Source organism: Oncorhynchus kisutch, linkage group LG13, assembly GCF_002021735.2.
Source record: "Oncorhynchus kisutch isolate 150728-3 linkage group LG13, Okis_V2, whole genome shotgun sequence".
NCBI lineage: Eukaryota > Metazoa > Chordata > Actinopteri > Salmoniformes > Salmonidae > Oncorhynchus > Oncorhynchus kisutch.
Window position 1 is genome coordinate 16106984 of NC_034186.2, and position 22495 is coordinate 16129478.

At 44.8% G+C, this 22495-nt stretch overlaps 1 protein-coding gene across 1 annotated transcript in view; it reads left to right on the plus strand.

Annotated features, from left to right (window-relative positions):
• The first annotated feature begins 1223 nt into the window (after nucleotides 1-1223).
• Nucleotides 1224-22495, plus strand: part of fndc7b (fibronectin type III domain containing 7b) — a 51527-nt gene continuing 30255 nt past the window's right edge. Inside the window, exons 1-21 of the mRNA XM_031838038.1 lie at nucleotides 1224-1509; nucleotides 2429-2689; nucleotides 5439-5705; nucleotides 5974-6234; nucleotides 6562-6822; nucleotides 7135-7395; nucleotides 7650-7910; nucleotides 9215-9475; nucleotides 9754-10014; nucleotides 10214-10474; nucleotides 11143-11406; nucleotides 11626-11886; nucleotides 12077-12334; nucleotides 12449-12709; nucleotides 12847-13110; nucleotides 13344-13607; nucleotides 13906-14163; nucleotides 14459-14722; nucleotides 15071-15331; nucleotides 16026-16286; nucleotides 16592-16855. Coding sequence (XP_031693898.1) covers nucleotides 1224-1509; nucleotides 2429-2689; nucleotides 5439-5705; nucleotides 5974-6234; nucleotides 6562-6822; nucleotides 7135-7395; nucleotides 7650-7910; nucleotides 9215-9475; nucleotides 9754-10014; nucleotides 10214-10474; nucleotides 11143-11406; nucleotides 11626-11886; nucleotides 12077-12334; nucleotides 12449-12709; nucleotides 12847-13110; nucleotides 13344-13607; nucleotides 13906-14163; nucleotides 14459-14722; nucleotides 15071-15331; nucleotides 16026-16286; nucleotides 16592-16855 — 5521 coding nt within the window. The remainder of the gene's footprint in view (nucleotides 1510-2428; nucleotides 2690-5438; nucleotides 5706-5973; nucleotides 6235-6561; nucleotides 6823-7134; nucleotides 7396-7649; nucleotides 7911-9214; nucleotides 9476-9753; nucleotides 10015-10213; nucleotides 10475-11142; nucleotides 11407-11625; nucleotides 11887-12076; nucleotides 12335-12448; nucleotides 12710-12846; nucleotides 13111-13343; nucleotides 13608-13905; nucleotides 14164-14458; nucleotides 14723-15070; nucleotides 15332-16025; nucleotides 16287-16591; nucleotides 16856-22495) is intronic.

The window sequence follows — 22495 nt, forward strand, 5'->3', positions numbered from 1 at the left end:
CTCAAATATTTCATTTAAAAAACGTGTGCTATTTATCAAGCCTAGTCTTAGGCCCACCATGGCAACAAATATTTTCCAAATAAATGTTTTGCAGATTTACGCATGGACTTTTGCGCATGGACTGGTCTACTGAGCAATATTCTAGAAATTCTAATAATAGCTTACGTTGCCCCCTCTTGTTACTATTTTAGTTCCCGACACCTCTCAGATAACCTCCTCAAGGGCATTATCAAGTACTTCAATCCAAATAGAATGGGTGCGCGTGTACACCGCGGACCATTATCACCTGTTGATGGAATCAAAGACCATGGTAGAGAGGCTTAATTTGACCTTCACCAACATGAGCGCTGTGGTCCAAAACCTGCAGCCTTCAACCGTCTATGACTGTTACATCTACACCGCAAACCAAGCTGGTCTTGGAGCGAGAAGCAGAGTGAGGACCATTTCTACCTGTGAGTGAACTATTTTACCTCGATTAACATTAGACTACATTCTGGTTGTGGGTAAACTGGTTGTAAATGCGAGGTCTAAAGAATTTTAAAGGCAGCGTACTCTAGCTTAAATGTTTAACGTTTCACCTTTAGCTTTATACTTAAGGCATTCAGCCCTCAACTAGCCTACCACAGGTGAACTCTAGTCAGCGGTCCATTATAGGCCTACATGACCGTTCATTTGTCCCTCCATAGTGATCCAACCGCCAAAGGGAGTTACAGCCAACCAGATTGGAAATAGTTCAGTGCGCCTCTTCTGGCAGCCAGTGGAAAAGGTTATTCTTTACGAGGTGACGGTTACCGACCTGGATGAACCAGACCACGCACTGTTCAAGACAAAAGTGTCACAAAACCAACTGGACATAAGGGATATCCTGCCATGTTCCTCTTATCAGATATCAGTGGCTTCTGTCAACACCTTACTGGAGCCAGGAGAGCCTACTGAATACACATATACTACAAACAGTGAGTAAGCTTTTATAATCCGTTTTAAAATGAGTCATTACTGTCAGATAAACTAGGTATTTTCAGACCTACTGTATATATATATATATATATTTTTTTAATGTAATAGCAAACATTTCCTCAAAAAGGTTTCTCCTTTGCACTGAACTGATAGCCAATAAGTAAATATGTAATTTTCAAGTAGGCAAGCATGATCCTCACATTCACATGAACCAAATCCAGTACTTATGAAAGCATTATATGTCATTTTCAGCATTAAGTGCTGTGATGTCCATATCCGTGGAGTACAGCTGTACCAGTGGCACAGCCATGGTGTCCTGGGCCAGAGTGTTCGGAGCAGACTCGTACAGAGCAGTTGCTACCGGCAGCGGCAGGACCGTCCTATCCTGCACCTCTCAGGGCACAGAGTGCCAGATCACAGGGGTGGGCTGCGGAGATGACTACATGGTGCAGGTCACCGCTGTGTCCAAGAGCTGTGTGAGCAAAGTAAACACCACCTCACACTTTGCCACAGGTAAGGACACTGAGACCAAGGAGGCATACATTTGGACAGGTGAGACAGTGAGACACTTTTGACATACGTAGGACACCTGGAGACAGGTGAGACACAGTGACACAGGTGGGACACTGATTGAGAAAAGGGAAACACCAGGACCCACAATAAAGTGGACCCACAATAAGACAGAGGAGGACAGAATGGAGGGCAACAAACATTCTAGAAGGCTGAACGAATGGCACTCTTACACTTCTGACCCTTGAATCCCTCCAACCAGACACACAGCCATGCTGTCCCCTACTGTAGGCTACAGCTTAACCAACATCCTATCTCTCACACAGCCTCCTGAGGCTGCATTGTGTACCAGGGCTTAGCTGCTGCAGATCAAGGGCAATAAACAACTGTTGTTCCTCACAGGATGTACAGTACACCCACTGTACAAGTGATGTGTCCAACAAAGTGCTTTACCTGAATTCACTTATTACATCAGATTTGATACATATTACAGTTCACATATGATGACAATACAACATAGTGTATAATGCAAAGTTGTAAACAGCCTTTATTTTGCTGTTTTTGTTAGGATAATATCGGAGGTCATATGGGAATAGTTTTTTCCCTTCCTGCTTTTCCATGGTCCTCTATGTCTGTTTATTTCTTATTCACATAGACACAGACCACACCCACACATTACTGCATAGGCATCATCCTTGAGAACTAGGTCCTCTATTGAGCTGCGAAGTCATGTTATATTATATTCTGTAACCTATTTTAGAGAAAAGCAGTCCCTTTGTAGAACTCTATACCCCAGTGGTTTGCTGTAATCTTAAACATCAGGGTTTTGATGTTTCTCCCTTTTCTCTCTCTTCTCCCATTCTTCACTCTCTCTCTCCCTCACTCTCACCCTCTCATATTTCTCTCTCGTTTTCCCTCTACCGCTCTCTCCCTCCCTCCTCCCTCTCTCTCCCTCTCGCAGTCCCCTGTCCTCCAAAGAATCTCAACCTGTACCGTGAGTGTTCCAGCAACGTGATCATCTTCTCCTGGGCTGCCACCAACAACACGGCTCACTACAGGGCCAAGGCCGTGGACTCAGAGGGAGAAAACATGGACTGTATGACCTTAGACACTTCCTGTTTCTTCACCAACACTGTGTGTGGTCGTCACTACACCTTCACTGTCTACTCTGTCAGTAGCGGGTGCAACAGCCAGGCCAGCCCACCAGTAGCAGTCCGCACCGGTACGACCACAGACACACTCACAGGCTGCTTCTGAAATGGCAACGTAGTCCCTATATAGTACTTTTTACATTTTAGACATTTACCAGACCCTCTTTTCCAGAGCGACTTACAGGTAATGCATTCATCTTAAGATACTGTAGCTAGGTGAGACAACCATAAGTAGAACTTTTGACAAGGGCCCATAGTTTTTTCATTATGAGAATATAGTAGACTATAGTAGACTATATAGACTATAATATAGTAGACTAGTGGTCAGCTTTTTGCTCACCAACACCTGACTGCAATTGCTAATAACCCATCCGCAACCGCCCGACTATATGTGATAAAGTGAAAATCTGAGGCCGCACCCAAACCTAAACCACTAATATAGAAAATGCACTGTAAACTAGTCAGAGACAGATGAATGTTTTTTTGACAGGGGGTGCAGGATTTTCTTTTGCCTGATTTAGATATGTTTAGGCTTATAATTTCCAACATTTTGGTCGGCTATTTGTTAGTCAACTGGTCTATAATTAGATACATACAGCTTCTCTGCTGTCATTATATGTTGCCCTAGAAGACTAAATATACCCCTGCTCACCAGAATAATGTCATAAATCGATAGAATGAATGATTCAAACAAGTTGACATCGGTAAAGTTCTCTCTGTCATCTCTGATTCTTTCGCAGAGTAAAGACGTTTAGGGACCGAGGAGAAAATGCAATAATCCAACCACAAGAAACTGGAAAGATTTTCTATGCAAAATGTCCAAATGTTTGACTGGTTCTAAGGAAATAGAAAGCTGTGAAAACAACCCAACATGTTTATGATAAGATTTCAGTTCGTCTTGGATGCATATTTTATGTGGTTGAAATACTATCAGCTTTTATGATGCTGATAAAGATAGCACCTCTACAGACGGTATCTAACTGCACATTCACATTCTCTCAACATGAAAGAAATTATATTTCTCCATTAAATAAATTGCCTACATTTGCTGTATAATTTCACTGCAAGAAATGTTTAATTCTGCAGGAGTTAATAGTAAGGCTATGTGAGAGGTTATAGACCTACAGTCAGTGTCAAGATTTCGTTTTCCATTTAACCCATCTGAACAGGCTACAGTTCCCTTGACATTCCATAGGCCTATTTGAAGTCCCAGTCTTGTGACTGCGGAATTTGTATAGCGTCTCACAATCATCACACATAACACTGCTATGATCCTCTTTTACCACTTCAACAAATCTTTCCCAAACATTACTTTTCTGTCCCTCCCCTTATTTTCAACTCTCCATTTCGCAGCTTTTCTCTTATTGAATTAAACTTCGACATTGTCCTTTTTGACTCCGTGAATCGAGGTTAACTTTTTCTAACCCTTCCCAAAAGCATTTGGCGTGTTGGATATTTGGTGCACGTACAGTTAGGCCCTAAAGCGTAGGCTTATGCACTAATGCTAGATTGCATAAAATAATGAAAGATAAACCTCAATGTAGCCTATTGATATAAATTGCACAGAAATGATACATGTAAGGATTTTTTCAGTTATTGTTTTCTCTTTATTCAACCCACCCATCCTTCATCCACACAATATTTCATGACCCTAAACCCGCCCGCCCCACGGCTATAACAGCGGGGACTGCGAGTTATAAATCAACCCACGCATTGCTAGTAGACTACACTCATATGCTGTATGATTAGGATGACAACTGGCGCTGTGTGGGACATTCTAGCCTAGCGTCTGATCATGAAGTTCTAAAGTGAGAGGACCAGTAGGTGTCAGGCTTTAGCTCCAGTTTTAGCACCTTGACTATCCATGACATGATTGGACTGCACTTCAAAAACCTAGAAACGCCCCTCCTACTGATCTATAAGGATCATATAAATAGCAAAATAAAGAAACATGGTTTTTGACAACAATTTAATGTACACGCTTAGAAAAAAGTGTTCCGAAAGCATTCTACATGGAACCCAAAAGGGTTCTACCTGGAACCAACCAGGTTTATTCAAAGGGTTCTCCTAGGATGACAGCCAAAGAACCCTTTTAGATTGTAGATACCACCTTTCTTTCTAAGATTGTAATTTACAAAACTACAATGCTTGTGAAATAATAATAACTTGAGTGGGAATCAAATCAAATTTATTTATAAAGCCTTTCTTACATCAGTTGATATCTTGAAGTGCTGTACAGAAACCCAGCCTAAAACCCCAAACAGCAAGCAATGCAGGTGTAGAAGCACGGTGGCTAGGAAAAACTCACTAGAAAGGCCAAAACCTAGGAAGAAACCTAGAGAGGAATCAGGCTATGAGGGGTGGCGAGTCCTCTTCTGGCTGTGCCGGGTGGAGATTAACAGAACATGGCCAAGATGTTACAATGTACATAGATGACCAGCAGGGTCAAATAATAATAATCACAGTGGTTGTCAAGGGTGCAGCAGGTCAGCACCTCAGGAGTAAATGTCAGTTGGCTTTTCGTAGCCGATCATTCAGAGTATCTCTACCACTCCTGCTGTCTCTAGAGAGTTGAAAACAGCAGGTCTGGGACAGGTAGCACGTCCGGTGAACAGGTTCCATAGCCGCAGGCAGAACAGTTGAAACTGGAGCAGCAGCACGGCCAGGTGGACTGGGGACAGCAAGGAGTCATCAGGCCAGGTAGTCCTGAGGCATGGTCCTAGGGCTCAGGTCCTCCGAGAGAGAGAAAGAAAGAATTAGAGAGATCATACTTAAATTCACACAGCAACTAACAGCAACTCTTTTATCATCCCTCTCCAGCCCCCTGTATGCCTCAGAACTTGTTATCCTCAGCCGACTGTCGGTCTGATGTCCTGACCAGCACATGGGACCGTGCTGAGGGGGCTCTGGCCTACACGGTTGAGGCATGGGGAAACAAGGATGAAAACAACCGCTACAACTGCAGCTCCTTCACCAACACTTGTGCCATACCCTCGGTGCATTGTGGGGAGAGTTTAACCATGTACATCACAGCTTTCGATGACAACTGCCCCAGCTACAGGACTCTGGGACGGGTGGCTGAGACAGGTGAGACATGGTCAACTCTTCACTGCCAGTAAATTACATACATTAAATCCACATTATTTTTTCGAGCCGTTACCCTCCACTGAATTCATTAGCCATATTGATATGACTTTCATGCATGGTTTTCACACCTGGCTCAATAACCTTATCTTGAAGGGAAAAGCCATTAAGCAGTGTATATTGTTCAACTGGGGCATTCACTACCCTTGTAACTAACTAGTACTAAACAACACACACACACACTCAACTGAATGTTCCCTCTCCGCTGCAGTTCCCTGCGTTCCTCAGAACGTTTCAGCAGCAATGTACTGTGGATCCGACTCCATCACTCTGAACTGGCAGGTTTCCTACGGCTCTCTGTTCTACATCGCCACAGCAATGGATGACGCTGGCGTGGTTCACACCTGTAACTCCATGGATACCAAGTGTCAGATCAAGGGCCTCCGCTGCAGCTCCACCTACAAAGCCTTCGTCACCGCAACCAACCTCAAGTGCAACAGCTCCGACAGCGAGATAGTCACCATAGAGACAGGCATGTTGCTGTCAATCAGTCAATCAGATATATTTATTAAGCCCTTTTTACATCAGCAGTTGTCAAAGTGCTTTTACTGCTCTACTCTCTCCAGTTTGGGGACAGGCAGGCTGGTGATGAGTTCTAAATAGTTTTATAATAATAATGGTAATAATAATGATAGTTTTATTACACAGGAAGTAGTAGTAGTCTTGTTATTCCGTGCCTTTTGAGCAAGGCCTACTATACAGCTCAATAAATACATGATTTCCAAACTGTTATTTGCCATGTTTATATGAGTGTTGAGTGTCTCTCACATCACATGATCCCCTCTCCCTCCCCCTCCAGCCCCATGCCTTCCGGACCACATTGAGGCCTTCCTCGACTGTGCGGCGAACCACGCTCTGATTGTCTGGCAGGGCCATCACAGTATACTCTCCTACACAGCCGCCATTGAGGACACGGAGGGAGGCCTTCTCAGCTGCAGCACCACAGGGAACAACTGCACTGTCCCCAGCCTGAAGTGTGGCCAGCTCTACTCTGTCTCCGTCATGCACCACGACGGCATCTGCCCCAGCATACCCTCCCAGGCCATCACCATGGAGTCAGGTAGGAACCTCCACCATTAACAGTACACACAATACTAGCCCTAATTGAAGAATTTGGCAACCGCCGAATCCTTAATCCAACAACTAGAGTCAGGTAGGGCATCTCTATGACTTATATGCAACTTACTCAACCTAACACTTATTGATTCAATCCTACTCAGTTTTGACTTTAGTCCCCAAACCTCTCCACAGTTATATGACCCCTAGATTTAACCATAACCCTGATACACTTCTATTTTAGTATACTACTGTACATACTGCATGTCTTTGGTCAAACTTACCTCCTCTTTTCTCCATCTCTCTCTCTCTCCAGTCCCATGCGGGCCTGCCAACGTACAAACTGAGATGGATTGTGGGTCTGGAACGCTGACGGTGAGCTGGGACACGTCGCTGCGTGCGTTAGGTTACACCACCATCATCTCCCACGGCAACAGAGAGCAGGTGACCTGTAACTCCACGGCAACCAGCTGTAGCGTGGACACACTGGACTGTGGAGAGGAGTATGTTGTGGAGGTTATGTCTGTTAACAGATCCTGCCTCTCTATGCCCAGTCAGGCCATGGTCATCAGGGAAGGTGAGACAGGATATAACTAGTTTGTGAAATAAATTCAGTTTCATTCCATTGAGTTCCAGCCGTTTGAACGATCTCTATCAAAATACTACTCAAATTTCAATCAGGTAGACCAACAATGGACGGAAAAGGCGTTATATAAAGTCACTTTCCAATATTGCTCAACTCAAATTCAAGGATGTCAGAACTTGTATAACTGATCAGTTACTCTATATAAACTGTAAGAATCTATTTTTCTCGTCTTCCTCCCCTCTCAGTGCCCTGTGTGCCCACTAACGTGACAGCGCACCGTACCTGTGGAGAGAGCCCTGTAGCCCTCACCTGGGACGCCAGCCGTGGGGCCAAGAGCTACACTGCCATCGCCATGGGCAACAGCGGCCACCGTACGGAGTGCACGTCCAACGACACCACCTGTAGTCTGGAGGATCTGCTGTGTGGTCAGACGTATAGCCTCAGTGTATTGGCTATGGACGACGCCTGCTCCAGCACAGAGAGCAGCATGGTCACCCTACAGACAGGTGGAGACGGAGTAATAAACAGTGGGGTTGATGTGATATGTTTCTGGGTTAAGCAATCAATCAATCAATCAAGCAACCTGCTTGATTGGTTAAGTCGGGAAAAGCCATGAACATTATTATTATTATTTTGTAAGATGCAGTAATGTGCATTTGGAGTCATATTCTCAACAATACCACGTCGGCTATTTCAGCAACACCCTTGCTGACATGTGTATAAAATCGAGCACACAGCTATGCAATCACCAAAGACAAACATTGGCAGTAGAATGGCCTTACTGAAGAGCTCAGTGATGTTCAACGTGGCACCGTCATAGGATGCCACCTTTCCAACAAGTCAGTTCGTCAAATTTCTGCCCTGCTAGAGCTGCCCTTCTCAACTGTAAGTGCTGTTATTGTGAAGTGGAAACGTGTAGGAGCAACAATGGCTCAGCCACAAAGTGGTAGGCCACACAAGCTCACAGAACGTGACCGCCGAGTGCTGAAGTGCGTAGCATGTAAAGATTGTCTGTCCACGGTTGCAACACTCACGACAGAGTTCCAAACTGCCTCTGAAAGCAACGTCAGCACAACAACTGTTCGGTTTCCATGGCCGTGTAGCAGCACACAAGCCTAAGATCACCATGCTCAATGCCAAGCGTCGGCTGGAGTGGTGTTAAGCTCGCCACCATTGGACTCTGGAGCAGTGGAAACGCATTCTCTGGCGTGATGAATCAAGCTTCACCATCTGGCAGTCCAACGGACGAATCTGAGTTTGGCGGATGCCAGGAGAACGCTACCTGCCCAAATACATAGTGCCAACTGTAAAGTTTGGTGGGGGAGGAATAATGGTGTGGGGCTGTTTTTCATGGTTCAGGCTAGACCCCTTAGCTCCAGGGAAGGGAAATCTTAACGCTACAGCATGCAATGACATTCTGGTCTGCACAGAGCCCTGACCTCAACCCCATCGAACACCTTTGGGGTGAATTGGAACGCTGACTGCACTAGTATGTGGACACCCCAACATCAGTGCCTGACCTCACTAAAGCTTATTGTGGCTGAATGGAAGGAAGCAAGTCCTCACAGCAATGTTCCAACATGTAGTGGAAAGCCTTCCCAGAAGAGTGGAGGCTGTTATAGCTGCAAAAGGGGACCACAACTCTATATTAATGCCCATGATTTTGGAATGAGATGATCGACGAGGTGTCCACATACATATGTATAGGCATTCAGAGTGGTGTATCTCAAAGCATAAGGCTAACTACATTACACAGAGCCACAATCCAAGTCAGACCATAACCTATTTCTCTCCTCCTCCCCGCCTACAGTGCCTTGTCCTCCCACCCACGTCTCCAGCTGGGTGGACTGTGGCAGTAACACAGCCTCCCTCTCCTGGGATGCCAGCCCCAACGCCATCTCCTACTCTGGCAGTGCGGTGGGCACAGATGGGCACAGTGTGAGCTGTGACGCTGCCACCCCAGGGTGCCAGATGGCTGGGCTGCACTGTGGTCAGGAGTATGTCTTCACTGTGTCTGCCTCTGATGGTAGCTGTGAGAGCCCCGAGAGTAACACGTTCACACAGGAGACAGGTGAGAGAGACAGAGACAGCGTCTTCTTCTTCTGTTCAGTTAGAGATGATATTACGGACCATCTTTTCTTCCTCTACTATCTAATACTAGTACTACTACTTACCAACTACTACTGCTATTACTGCTACTACTACTGGTACTACTTACTACTATAACTACTACTACTACTGCTAATCTTTCAACTTCCTCTCACATTCCCCTTTGCTATAGTACTAAACATTCAAAAGTGATTTTCTATTCCTTTTGATCTAAATGAGTATTCTTCCTCTCCCTGTCAGCCCCCTGTGCCCCCCAGAGTGTAGTGAACAGTCTGTTCTGCAGGACAAACACTCTGAGCGTCAGCTGGGCCCCTGCAGCTATCGCCCTGAACAACAGCGTCACCGCAATGGCTGGAGATGGTACTGCACTCTCCTGCACAACAGAGGGCTCCACCTGCGAGCTGGACGGGCTACAGTGTGGACAACAATACACTGTTGCCGTGACAGCCACCAGCAGCAACTGTACCGGAACTACCAGCGCACCACAGACAGTCCAGACAGGTGTGTTATCTGTCTATCATTGCAGATGGAGAGTCTTATCATAGGTATTTAAAGATAGAGCAGTTGTGCTGTACTGCATGCTGTTATTACACAGAACACTTTCTGCACTTTCTGCACTTTCTGCTCACTCTCTCTCTCTCTCGCTCTCTCTCCCTCTCTCTCGCTCCCCTCCTCTCTCTCTCTCTCTCTCTCTCCTCAGTGCCATGTGTTCCCTCCAGTGTGCATGGGGTTGTGGGCTGTGCCTCTAACACCCTGCAGGCCTCTTGGGATGCCACGGATGGGGCTCACGCTTACATTTCCACAGTGACTGGGCCAGACAGTTACACCTCGACGTGCTCTACCGCCAACCTGACCTGTTTCTTCACTGGCCTGGAGTGTGCCAAGGAGTACAGCGTCAGTGTGGTTGCCAAAGACGACCAGTGCAACAGCTCTGTTAGCGTTGATGTCTCAGTGACAACAGGTAAGCTCAGAGAAGATAATATAAGATAATATAATAATCCATGTATTACATTGTTTTAAAATGACATTGATGTACAAAAACCCTCTCTGACCCTGTTGCACAGTATCCTACAAATTGGTCCTTCGAGCTGGATATGAACAAGCAACCTATAGGCCAGGGATCATCAACTAGATTCAGCCGCGGCCGGATTTATGGGGGGCTGGAACATAATTGCAAATAATTAGAAGGCAAATTGATTGCAAGAAGCCCAAACAGATATAATCTTTGACTAAAACATCATCATTTCAAACCTTGCTGACATTTGTGTATAATCATGTTTCTCTCTATTATGTGTGGGAATACTTGGGAACAGATTTCTTAAATTAAAATCACTTGGAGTTGATTTCCTGGTGTTTTTAGTCTATTATGTCCAACAACATCAAAAAATTGCTAATAAAAACACATTTGGCCACGGGCCGCCAGTTGGGGTACCCTGCTATAGGCTTTGACTAGGCATATTCCCCAAAACATGTGTAAACATACTGTGAGCACATTATCAGGTCATGTGACCAGTAAGTAAGTATGAAAATGTATGAACTCAAGTCGCTCTGGATAAGAGTGTCTGCTAAATGATTAAAATGTAAAATGTTATTATGTTCTCTGACCCTGTCTGTGACCCCCTCCCCAAGCCCCATGTGACCCAGAAAACGTGGCTTCCCTGCTGCAGTGCAGCTCAGGCGTGGTGACGGTGTCCTGGGAGGCCAGTGCTGGAGCCACTGGATACACTGCCTCGGCACAGGAGGACGGAGAGACACACTTTACTTCCTGCAGCACCACAGGCACTTCCTGTGATCTCACCCAGCTGGAGTGTGGAGAGATTTACACCGTGACAGTTGTGGCCAGGGACGGAATCTGCAACAGCACATTGCTGGCAACAACCACCATCGAGACAGGTAAAGGAGGGAGAAAGATAGTATGTGCGATGGAGAGAGTGTGACAGGCATAAATATTGAGATGACGATAGAACCAAAGAGAGATAGATAAGATAAAGTATGTATCTCTGTGATATATAATTTGATCTAACACAGAGATAGGCGTTTGATATAATAGACAGAGACACTAGTCCATCTCCAGTCCCTGACCTGTCCTCTGCTCTTCTCCGCCTGCTCCAGTCCCCTGTCCACCCACCATCAAGGACCACTCCCTGGATTGTGCCTCAAACCAGGCCTACATCTCCTGGGTTGAAGATGACGTTGCTGTGGGCTTCTTCATCAACGCCAGCTCTGCCCTGGGTCACACCCCCTTCTGCAGCTCCACCAACACCTCCTGTCTCCTTGACGACCTGCTTTGCGGACAGACCTACACTGTGCATGCCATTGCCCAGGGAGCCCAGTGCAACAGTGAGCCCAGCGAGTCGTTCGAGATCGTCACAGGTGTGTTTTTAGAATAGAGCTGTGTGTGATTGACGTGGGATTCATTTGCTGTTGTTATTATTATAAGACCTAGCTGGTCCACTAACGGCCCACTGCTGGAAAAGATGGCGGCCCACTGGCCCCACTCATGTTGTTGTGACCATTTGCCTCTTTTTGACTGATCCAAGTGTATTTGTGTGTGTTTCCACAGCCCCTTGCACCCCAGCCAACGTCCGGTCCCAGTACGAATGTGGTACGAGTATAGCTCTGCTGAGCTGGGACGAGACTCTGGGGCGTGATAGCTTCATCGCCCGTGTAGAGTCTGTTGACCACAGTGACTCCTGCAGTACGACTGAGACCCAATGCTCTTTGACCACGCTCATGTGTGGTCATCTCTACAATGTGACCGTGGATGCTTTGGCCAGACACTGCAACAGCAGCCAGTCAGCTGCCACACAGATACAGACAGGTAAGGGGATAGTCAGTGTAGTCAGTATCAGATACATACTCTGTTATATTTACATATACATTACATATGTACAGTAACAGTTTATTACTTTAACATTGTCTCCCTGTCCTTCAGCGCGCTGTGCTCCGCAGAATGTCAGTGCCAGTCTGCTGTGTGGAAACAACACCGTGGCTGTGACCTGGCTGGCCAGCTCTGGTGCTGTGGGCTACAATGTGATCGCCCTTGGTCGCGACGGCGACGCCAAAACCTGCACCACAGACGACACCAGCTGTGATCTGCCGAACATGCACTGCGCTCAGACCTATGAAATCACTATCACCCCCTTCTCTGAGACGTGTAAAGGCTTTCAGAGCACTGCCTTCACCTTCATTGCAGGTATGGAAAACAAATACACATCAGGGAAGCTACATAAAGACATTTAAGAGTGCTCCATTGGCTGCTTTAACTCTTAAAACCCCTGTCTCAACAACTGTCCTTAACAACAAACCCCCCCCCCTCTCTCCCCTACCTAGGTCCCTGTCCCCCCACCGAGGTCCAGACCTCTCTGCAGTGCGAGAGTAATGTGGGTTCTGTGTCCTGGGTAGCCGCCCCCACCTCCAAGATGTACATTGCAACAGCGACCGACCAGGACGGCCACGCCCACACCTGCATCACCAATGGGACGGCTGGCTGCTCCTTCAGCGACCTGAAATGCGGCGAGACCTACAACGTCTCAGTGGTAACCATGGAGAGGGGATGCCAGAGCGAGCCCAGCGCACCAGTCACCCTCAAAGCATGTGAGAGGAGATAACAAATCCCTATACTAACGATTATATTCATTAGCATTAACTTAACAATAATGATCTGATAACTGTATATCACAGTTTAAGTTTTCAACAAACCTTGACATTGAATGCATTTTGCAAAGTAATGCTAATTATTGGGTGGGTTGGATATGTGTGCAATTTCTAAACCAAAAAGCTAACACTCTTTCCCTCTTCCTGTTTCTCTCTTTCCCTCCCTCTCTCAGCCATCTGTCCTCCTACGAGCCTGGCTGGAGTGACGACCTGTGGTACCAACGACCTGACTATCACCTGGGACCAGAACCCAGAGACCGGTGTCACCTATTTCCTGTATTCCCAGAAAGAGGGCGGAGCCAACACCAGCTACTCCACCGTAGACACGTCCTATGTGATCTCAGGGCTGCAGTGTGGAGAACACTACAGCTTCAGGGTCACGGCCAAGGACTCTGTCTGCACCAGCAGCCTAAGCTCAACCATGGAGATGGACACAGGTACCAAAAACAGTCAGGGTAGCTTTCCTACCTATTCTCAGATTATCACATTAAAACAATGACACTCTTCATCTACTTTTTTTTATACAGTGTGTCACTCAAAGCCACTAAAATCTGTGAATGTGTATAACAGGCATACAGTTGCTACTTACTTAGACCTTTTACCGTTTTCTCCTGGAGCATAGGCCATCGACAACAGTTCCACCACTGTATAATCTAACTTGTCTTGTACTGATTCACAACGTCCTTCCTTGTTCTGAAACTGATTTCCAATGCCCTATCTGGTTCCCGCCCACAGCTCCTTGCCCGCCCACCAACCTAACTGCCCAGGCAAACTGTAGCACCAATGGGGGCACCATCACCTGGGACTTGAGTGCAGGAGGCGTCACCTACACCGCCACGGTAACCGGTACCACCCACAGCTTCACAGCCTTCTGTACTTCCAACGCCACTTCCTGTTCTGTGAAGCTGGACTGCGGACATCCTTACTCAGCCTCCGTGGTTGCCTCCACTGGGACCTGCAACAGTACCATGGACACCATCCAGTTCGACTCAGGTAGTTAACAAAATAATGAACCGACCGACCGACTTACTGACTAGAAAGAGAATCGAATGGAATCTAAATGTTATTATAATTATAAACTATAGGTGATATGTTCAGTTAGTGAGCAGATGAAACGTGATAATTTCTATCCTTCAGTGTCGGCCTTCAGTTGCAGTTGCCTTACATTAGATGACCATAATGTTACTCAACCTTGTTTTCATTCACTATAGATAATGCACCATGTTACATTAGCATCAGTCCCACAGTTATGTCTCTCTCTCACCTCCAAACCTGTCCCCCTCCACAGCCCCCTGTCTACCTGGCAATGTAGCAGCAGCCCTGGACTGCAGTGCCAACACATTTGCAGTGCAGTGGTCAGAGAGTGAGGGGCACCGCAACTCCTACACAGCCCTGGCCATCGGCAGTGACGGGTCTAATCTCAGCTGTGGCACCAGCTCTACAAAGTGCACCATCAACAGCCTGGCCTGTGGCATCACATACAGCATCGCTGTCAGCACCGCCAACGTCAACTGTGCCACTATCGAGGGATCAGACTACCGTATCCAGTCAGGTAAGGCTCTGGTTCAGAGTCAGACAACCACCCGTCTTACTGTACACCTCAACTGCCTGGACCCAAGATCAGTCGATCAATCAATCCAAATTCTCATGGAGTTCTGGAATTCATACATTTTCCCTAAACCCTCATAAAGTTAATGTCTTTTAGTTCCTGTATGTATACTCTTTTTTCTCCCCTCCTGTCCTCTCTCCATCCTTCCATCCCTCTCTCCATCCTTCCATCCCTCTCTCTATCCTTCCATCCCTCTCTCCATCCTTCCATTATTTTCTCCATCCTTCCATCACTCTCTCTATCCTTCCATCCCTCTCTCTATCCTTCCATCCCTCTCTCCTCTCCCCTCAGCTCCCTGTAAACCAGAAAGCCCTGCGGTGAGCCTGGAGTGCAGTACTAACGTAGCCGAGGTGACGTGGGACAACGCTGGACCTGACCAAATCCACATGGTGTCAGCGGTGGACTGGCAGGGAGTGAAGAGCTCCTGTAACAGCACTGGCTCCAACTGCACCTTCAGCTCTCTGAGCTGTGGAAAGGCCTATACAGTCACTGTACAGGGCCTCACTGACACCTGCAAGAGCACACTCAGCACCAGCATGAACCTGCTCACAGGTGACACACAGACAGATATGGTAGAGAGAAACTTTACTATGGAACGCCATTTATTGGGTCTATAAAGAAATGTGTCAAATACTTAACGGCAGTGTAGTGACTCCAGGTGTAGTGACTCCAGGTGTAGTGACTCCAGGTGTAGTGACTCCAGGTGTAGTGACTCCAGGTGTAGTGACTCCAGGTGTAGTGACTCCAGGTGTAGTGACTCCAGGTGTAGTGACTCCAGGTGTAGTGACTCCAGGTGTAGTGACTCTAGATTTGTATAAGAAAACATTCTTCATTTTGTATAGCATATTGTGTAAGCAGCATGTAGGCTACTCTCCTTGGATGTCACAGTGTAATCTTAGTTAAGTAGGGAATGGAGCCATCTCTGGTTTCCCAGTCATTTGTCACACCTCTTTAATCCTCATAGCCATGGACTCAATGGCCACATAATGGAAGTGTGCTCAGCAAAATATAATTTATAGAATGGGTTTCTACATTCAAGTCAATAGGTCTGTGACGGCTGGATGGTTACAATTCTCTCACTGTATCAGTATTAAAACCCAACACACACCCTGATCCAACACTCACCTCTCTGTCCCCCTAAGTGTTTATATTAACAGATGTTAATTAAATATAATAGTGTTAGAATCTTTAAAGCCCAACACACATGCACCCTCCTGATCCAACACATCCCTGTGTCCCCTTCCAGCCCCCTGCGTCCCCACCCACTTGACAGCCGTTGTGGACTGTGAAGCCGGCATCACGTCTGTAACCTGGGACTCAGCCCGTGGTGCCACCGGCTACACAGTACATGCAGAAGGCAGTGAAGGGCACAATGCCACCTGTACCAGCTCAGACACCAACTGTGCTTTCCTTGATCTGGTGTGTGGACAGGACTACACTATGGTGGTGCTGGCTAACCACGACAGCTGTGTCAGCCTGGCCAGTGAGTCCATCACCACTACCACTTGTAAGTACGCCAGCACACCGATAACCTTGAAAAACAATCTCGATCTCCTCAGCTCAACCAACCAAGAATCTTTTATCAGACAGTTATGAAGCCTCATTCACTGTAATTCACTAATATGTTTTGTGAACATTAACCCAATGCTTACCTAAGCCCGTCTAGTCAACTTCTCTCTCTCTCTTCCCCCCTCCCACCTCTCTCCAAAACATATATACACCAACGTGTTTCTCTCTCTCTCTCTTCCCCCCTCTCACCTCTCTCCAAAACATATACACACCAATGTGTTTCTCTCTCTCCTCTCCCTCCAGTACCCTGCCGCCACACTGGCCTGCAGGCCTACCTGAACTGCAGTACCAACACAGCTCAGATCTCCTGGACGCCTGGTAACGGCACTCTGATCTACAAAGCCTTGGCCGAGGGCTTTGACATCAAACACCAGCTCACCTGCTCCAGCCCCGGCTCCAGCTGCAATATCAGCAAGCTGCAGTGTGGAGAGAGGTACAGGGTCAGTGTCAGGGGAGAGGGGCGCACCTGCCCCAGTCCCGCCCGCGACTGGGTCATAGTCAACACAGGTAAAATACAGTTCTACCATCATACCAACAGTCCTACCATCAAACATCTACACACACCTACAGTACCAGTCAAACATCTACACACACCTACATAACTAGTCAAACATCTACACACACCTACATAACCAGTCAAACATCTACACACATCTACAGTATCAGTCAAACATCTACACACACCTACATAACCAGTCAAACATCTACACACACCTACAGTACCAGTCAAACATTTTGACACACCTACATAACCAGTCAAACATCTACACACACCTACAGTACCAGTCAGACATCTACACACACCTACATAACCAGTCAAACATCTACACACACCTACAGTACCAGTCAAACATTTTGACACACCTACATAACCAGTCAAACATCTACACACACCTACAGTACCAGTCAGACATCTACACACACCTACATAACCAGTCAAACATCTACACACACCTACAGTACCAGTCAAACATTTTGACACACCTACATAACCAGTCAAACATCTACACACACCTACAGTACCAGTCAAACATCTACACACACCTACATAACCAGTCAAACATCTACACACACCTACAGTACCAGTCAGACATCTACACACACCTACATAACCAGTCAAACATCTACACACACCTACAGTACCAGTCAGACATCTACACACACCTACATAACCAGTCAAACATCTACACACACCTACAGTACCAGTCAGACATCTACACACACCTACATAACCAGTCAAACATTTTGACACACCTACAGTACCAGTCAAACATCTACACACACCTACAGTACCAGTCAAACATCTACACACACCTACATAACCAGTCAAACATCTACACACACCTACAGTACCAGTCAAACATCTACACACACCTACAGTACCAGTCAAACATCTACACACACCTACATAACCAGTCAAACATTTACACACACCTACATAACCAGTCAAACATCTACACACACCTACATAACCAGTCAAACATTTACACACACCTACATAACCAGTCAAACATCTACACACACCTACATAACCAGTCAAACATTTTGACACACCTACAGTACCAGTCAAACATCTACACACACCTACAGTACCAGTCAAACATCTACACACACCTACATAACCAGTCAAACATTTTGACACACCTACAGTACCAGTCAAACATCTACACACACCTACAGTACCAGTCAGACATCTACACACACCTACATAACCAGTCAAACATTTTGACACACCTACAGTACCAGTCAAACATCTACACACACCTACATAACCAGTCAAACATCTACACACACCTACAGTACCAGTCAAACATCTACACACACCTACATAACCAGTCAAACATCTACACACACCTACAGTACCAGTCAGACATCTACACACACCTACATAACCAGTCAAACATCTACACACACCTACAGTACCAGTCAAACATTTTGACACACCTACAGTATCAGTCAAACATCTACACACACCTACAGTACCAGTCAAACATCTACACACACCTACAGTACCAGTCAAACATTTTGACACACCTACAGTATCAGTCAAACATCTACACACACCTACATAACCAGTCAAACATCTACACACACCTACAGTACCAGTCAGACATCTACACACACCTACATAACCAGTCAAACATCTACACACACCTACAGTACCAGTCAGACATCTACACACACCTACATAACCAGTCAAACATCTACACACACCTACAGTACCAGTCAAACATTTTGACACACCTACATAACCAGTCAAACATCTACACACACCTACAGTACCAGTCAAACATCTACACACACCTACATAACCAGTCAAACATCTACACACACCTACAGTACCAGTCAGACATCTACACACACCTACATAACCAGTCAAACATCTACACACACCTACAGTACCAGTCAGACATCTACACACACCTACATAACCAGTCAAACATCTACACACACCTACAGTACCAGTCAGACATCTACACACACCTACATAACCAGTCAAACATTTTGACACACCTACAGTACCAGTCAAACATCTACACACACCTACAGTACCAGTCAAACATCTACACACACCTACATAACCAGTCAAACATCTACACACACCTACAGTACCAGTCAAACATCTACACACACCTACAGTACCAGTCAAACATCTACACACACCTACATAACCAGTCAAACATTTACACACACCTACATAACCAGTCAAACATCTACACACACCTACATAACCAGTCAAACATTTACACACACCTACATAACCAGTCAAACATCTACACACACCTACAGTACCAGTCAAACATTTTGACACACCTACATAACCAGTCAAACATCTACACACACCTACAGTACCAGTCAGACATCTACACACACCTACATAACCAGTCAAACATTTTGACACACCTACAGTACCAGTCAAACATCTACACACACCTACAGTACCAGTCAGACATCTACACACACCTACATAACCAGTCAAACATTTTGACACACCTACAGTACCAGTCAAACATCTACACACACCTACATAACCAGTCAAACATCTACACACACCTACAGTACCAGTCAAACATCTACACACACCTACATAACCAGTCAAACATCTACACACACCTACAGTACCAGTCAGACATCTACACACACCTACATAACCAGTCAAACATCTACACACACCTACAGTACCAGTCAAACATTTTGACACACCTACAGTATCAGTCAAACATCTACACACACCTACAGTACCAGTCAAACATCTACACACACCTACAGTACCAGTCAAACATTTTGACACACCTACAGTATCAGTCAAACATCTACACACACCTACATAACCAGTCAAACATCTACACACACCTACAGTACCAGTCAGACATCTACACACACCTACATAACCAGTCAAACATCTACACACACCTACAGTACCAGTCAGACATCTACACACACCTACATAACCAGTCAAACATCTACACACACCTACAGTACCAGTCAGACATCTACACACACCTACATAACCAGTCAAACATTTTGACACACCTACAGTACCAGTCAGACATCTACACACATCTACATAACCAGTCAAACATCTACACACACCTACATAACCAGTCAAACATCTACACACACCTACAGTACCAGTCAAACATTTACACACACCTACATAACCAGTCAAACATCTACACACACCTACAGTACCAGTCAAACATTTTGACACACCTACTCATTCAAGGGTTTTTCTTTCTTTATTTTTAGGGGTGAATCAGCTTTATATTGCGTAAAGATTGTGGCTTCCATCAATGTAATTGTCTGCATCATTTCAAATCCCCCCTTATATTTTTTGGTAAATATAAAGTCAGCCAAAAAATAAACATTCCTTTATCAGGACCCTGTCTTTCAAAGATAATTCGTAAAAATCCAAATAACTTCACAGATCTTCATTGTAAAGGGTTTAAACACTGTTTCCCATGCTTGTTCAATGAACCACAAACAGTTAATGAACATGCACCTGTGGAATGACCGTTAAGATACTAACAGCTTACAGACGGTTGGCAATTAATGTCACAGTTATGAAAACGTAGGACACTAAAGAGGCCTTTCTACTGATTCTGAAAAACTCCAAAAGAAAGATGCCCAGGGTCCCTGCTCATCTGCATGGACATGCCTTAGGCATGCTGCAAAGAGGCATGAGGACTGCAGATGTGGCTAGGGCAATAAATTGCAATGTCCGTACTGTGAGACGCCTAAGACAGGTCTACAGGGAGACAGGACGGACAGCTGAACATCCTCGCAGTGGCAGACCAGATGTAAAAACACCTGCACATGATCGGTACATCTGAACATCACACCTGCGGGAGAGGTTCAGGATTGCAACAACAACTACCCGAGTTACATCAGGAACGCACAAGCCCTCCATCAGTGCTAAGTTTGTTAACAAGAAATGTATGGATTGGTTGAAAAACGAGATTTAATGACTCCAACCTAACTGTATGTAAACTTCCGACTTCAACTGTACATATGCATATATAAACATTCATACATATACACATATATATATATACATACATACATACACATACCTATATACTTTTTTTAGAATATACCTTTATTATTCCCCGTAAACCCTACCACCCTTCCCCCAATTGGAGTAAACTAATGAACAATAACACGTAGGCTTCTACCTTCAGTTTTATATTATACACATTTTACAGACAATCTATTTTACAATAGTTATATTTTGTTTGTTTTAGTCCTTCCTCTATTTCTGATGTCCAAAATTTCTGATCCTATATACAGATTGTAAATTAAAGATAAACATTTTTGCTAAAATAATAATTATATTATTGATTGATTGACTACGGCTTTTCAAATCACCCATTATTGCTATCTGCAGCGTTAGTTCTAGGCAAATGTTGCAATTCTTCAGCCAATCCTGGACTTGTGACCAAAAACGAGCTACATATGGACAGTACCAAAATAAATGATCTAATGACTCTGCCTCCTCACAGCAAAATCTGCAGAGCTGGGAAGATTCTATTGTTTGCAATAATTTTGTATTGTAATTTAAATTGTAAAATTAGATGTTTTGAATCCGGCATTGTTTTGCGTGTCAATTCATAAACCATGTGCCGTGGAATGGGTACATCGAAAAAATGTTGGTCCTAAAATGAAATTGGTAAATGTTTTTATTTATCACAATTTTTATTTATCACAATTTTCTTTAACCATTTATGTTCTTTAATGCAGGGCCGACAGACAAGTTCCTTACTTTTTTCCTACTTGCCTCTTCCATTTTTGTGGTAAGGCTGCAATTAGTTGGTTGTAATTTTGGGTGGAGCAGACATTTCCATATGTCTGTGTTTGCTGCATGTGTGACATAACTCCACCAGTCCTATTTATGATATCATTCACTAAAATTATACCTTTTTTAACATTTCATCAAAAAAATATGTTGCAACCAACTTTCTAAGGCTTGTTTAAAAAATAATGATATTTTGGAGATGATTTCCTTTTCAAACTACTGAAAGTGAGCAGTTGTAATCTGAATAAAGGGAAAAGGGCTCTTCTTGAACATGGGGTGAGACATTCCTACTAATTTACTAGAGAACCAGTTTGGATTTAAGTATAACTTTTGTATGACTTATGCCTTTAGTGAGAGGTCTAATGCTTTAATATTTAATAATTTCTGCCCTCCGAGTTATTATTTGTTATATAAGTAGGCCCTTTTAATTTTGTCTGGCTTGTCATTCCAAATCAAATGTAATCTTTTTTGTTCATATAATTTAAAAAGCAGGTCATTAGGTGTAGGTAAAACCATAAGCAAATACGTAAATTGTGATGTGATTAAAAAGTTAATCAGGGTGATTTTTCCACAAATAGACAGGTATTTTCCTTTCCATGGTAGCACAAGATCTTATCTATTTTTGCTAAATTTCTATAAAAATGTATTTGAGTGAGATCATTTCTTTCTTTTGGGATTTGTATACTGACTATGTCCACATCCCCGTCAGACCATTTAATTGGTAAACTACACGGTAATGTAAAATGTGCATTTTTTTGTGATCCAATACGTATCATAATTTGGTTTTAATCCAGAGAGGTTAGCAAAATTATCTAGATCCTCTATGAGGCCATGGAGGGATTCTAATTGTG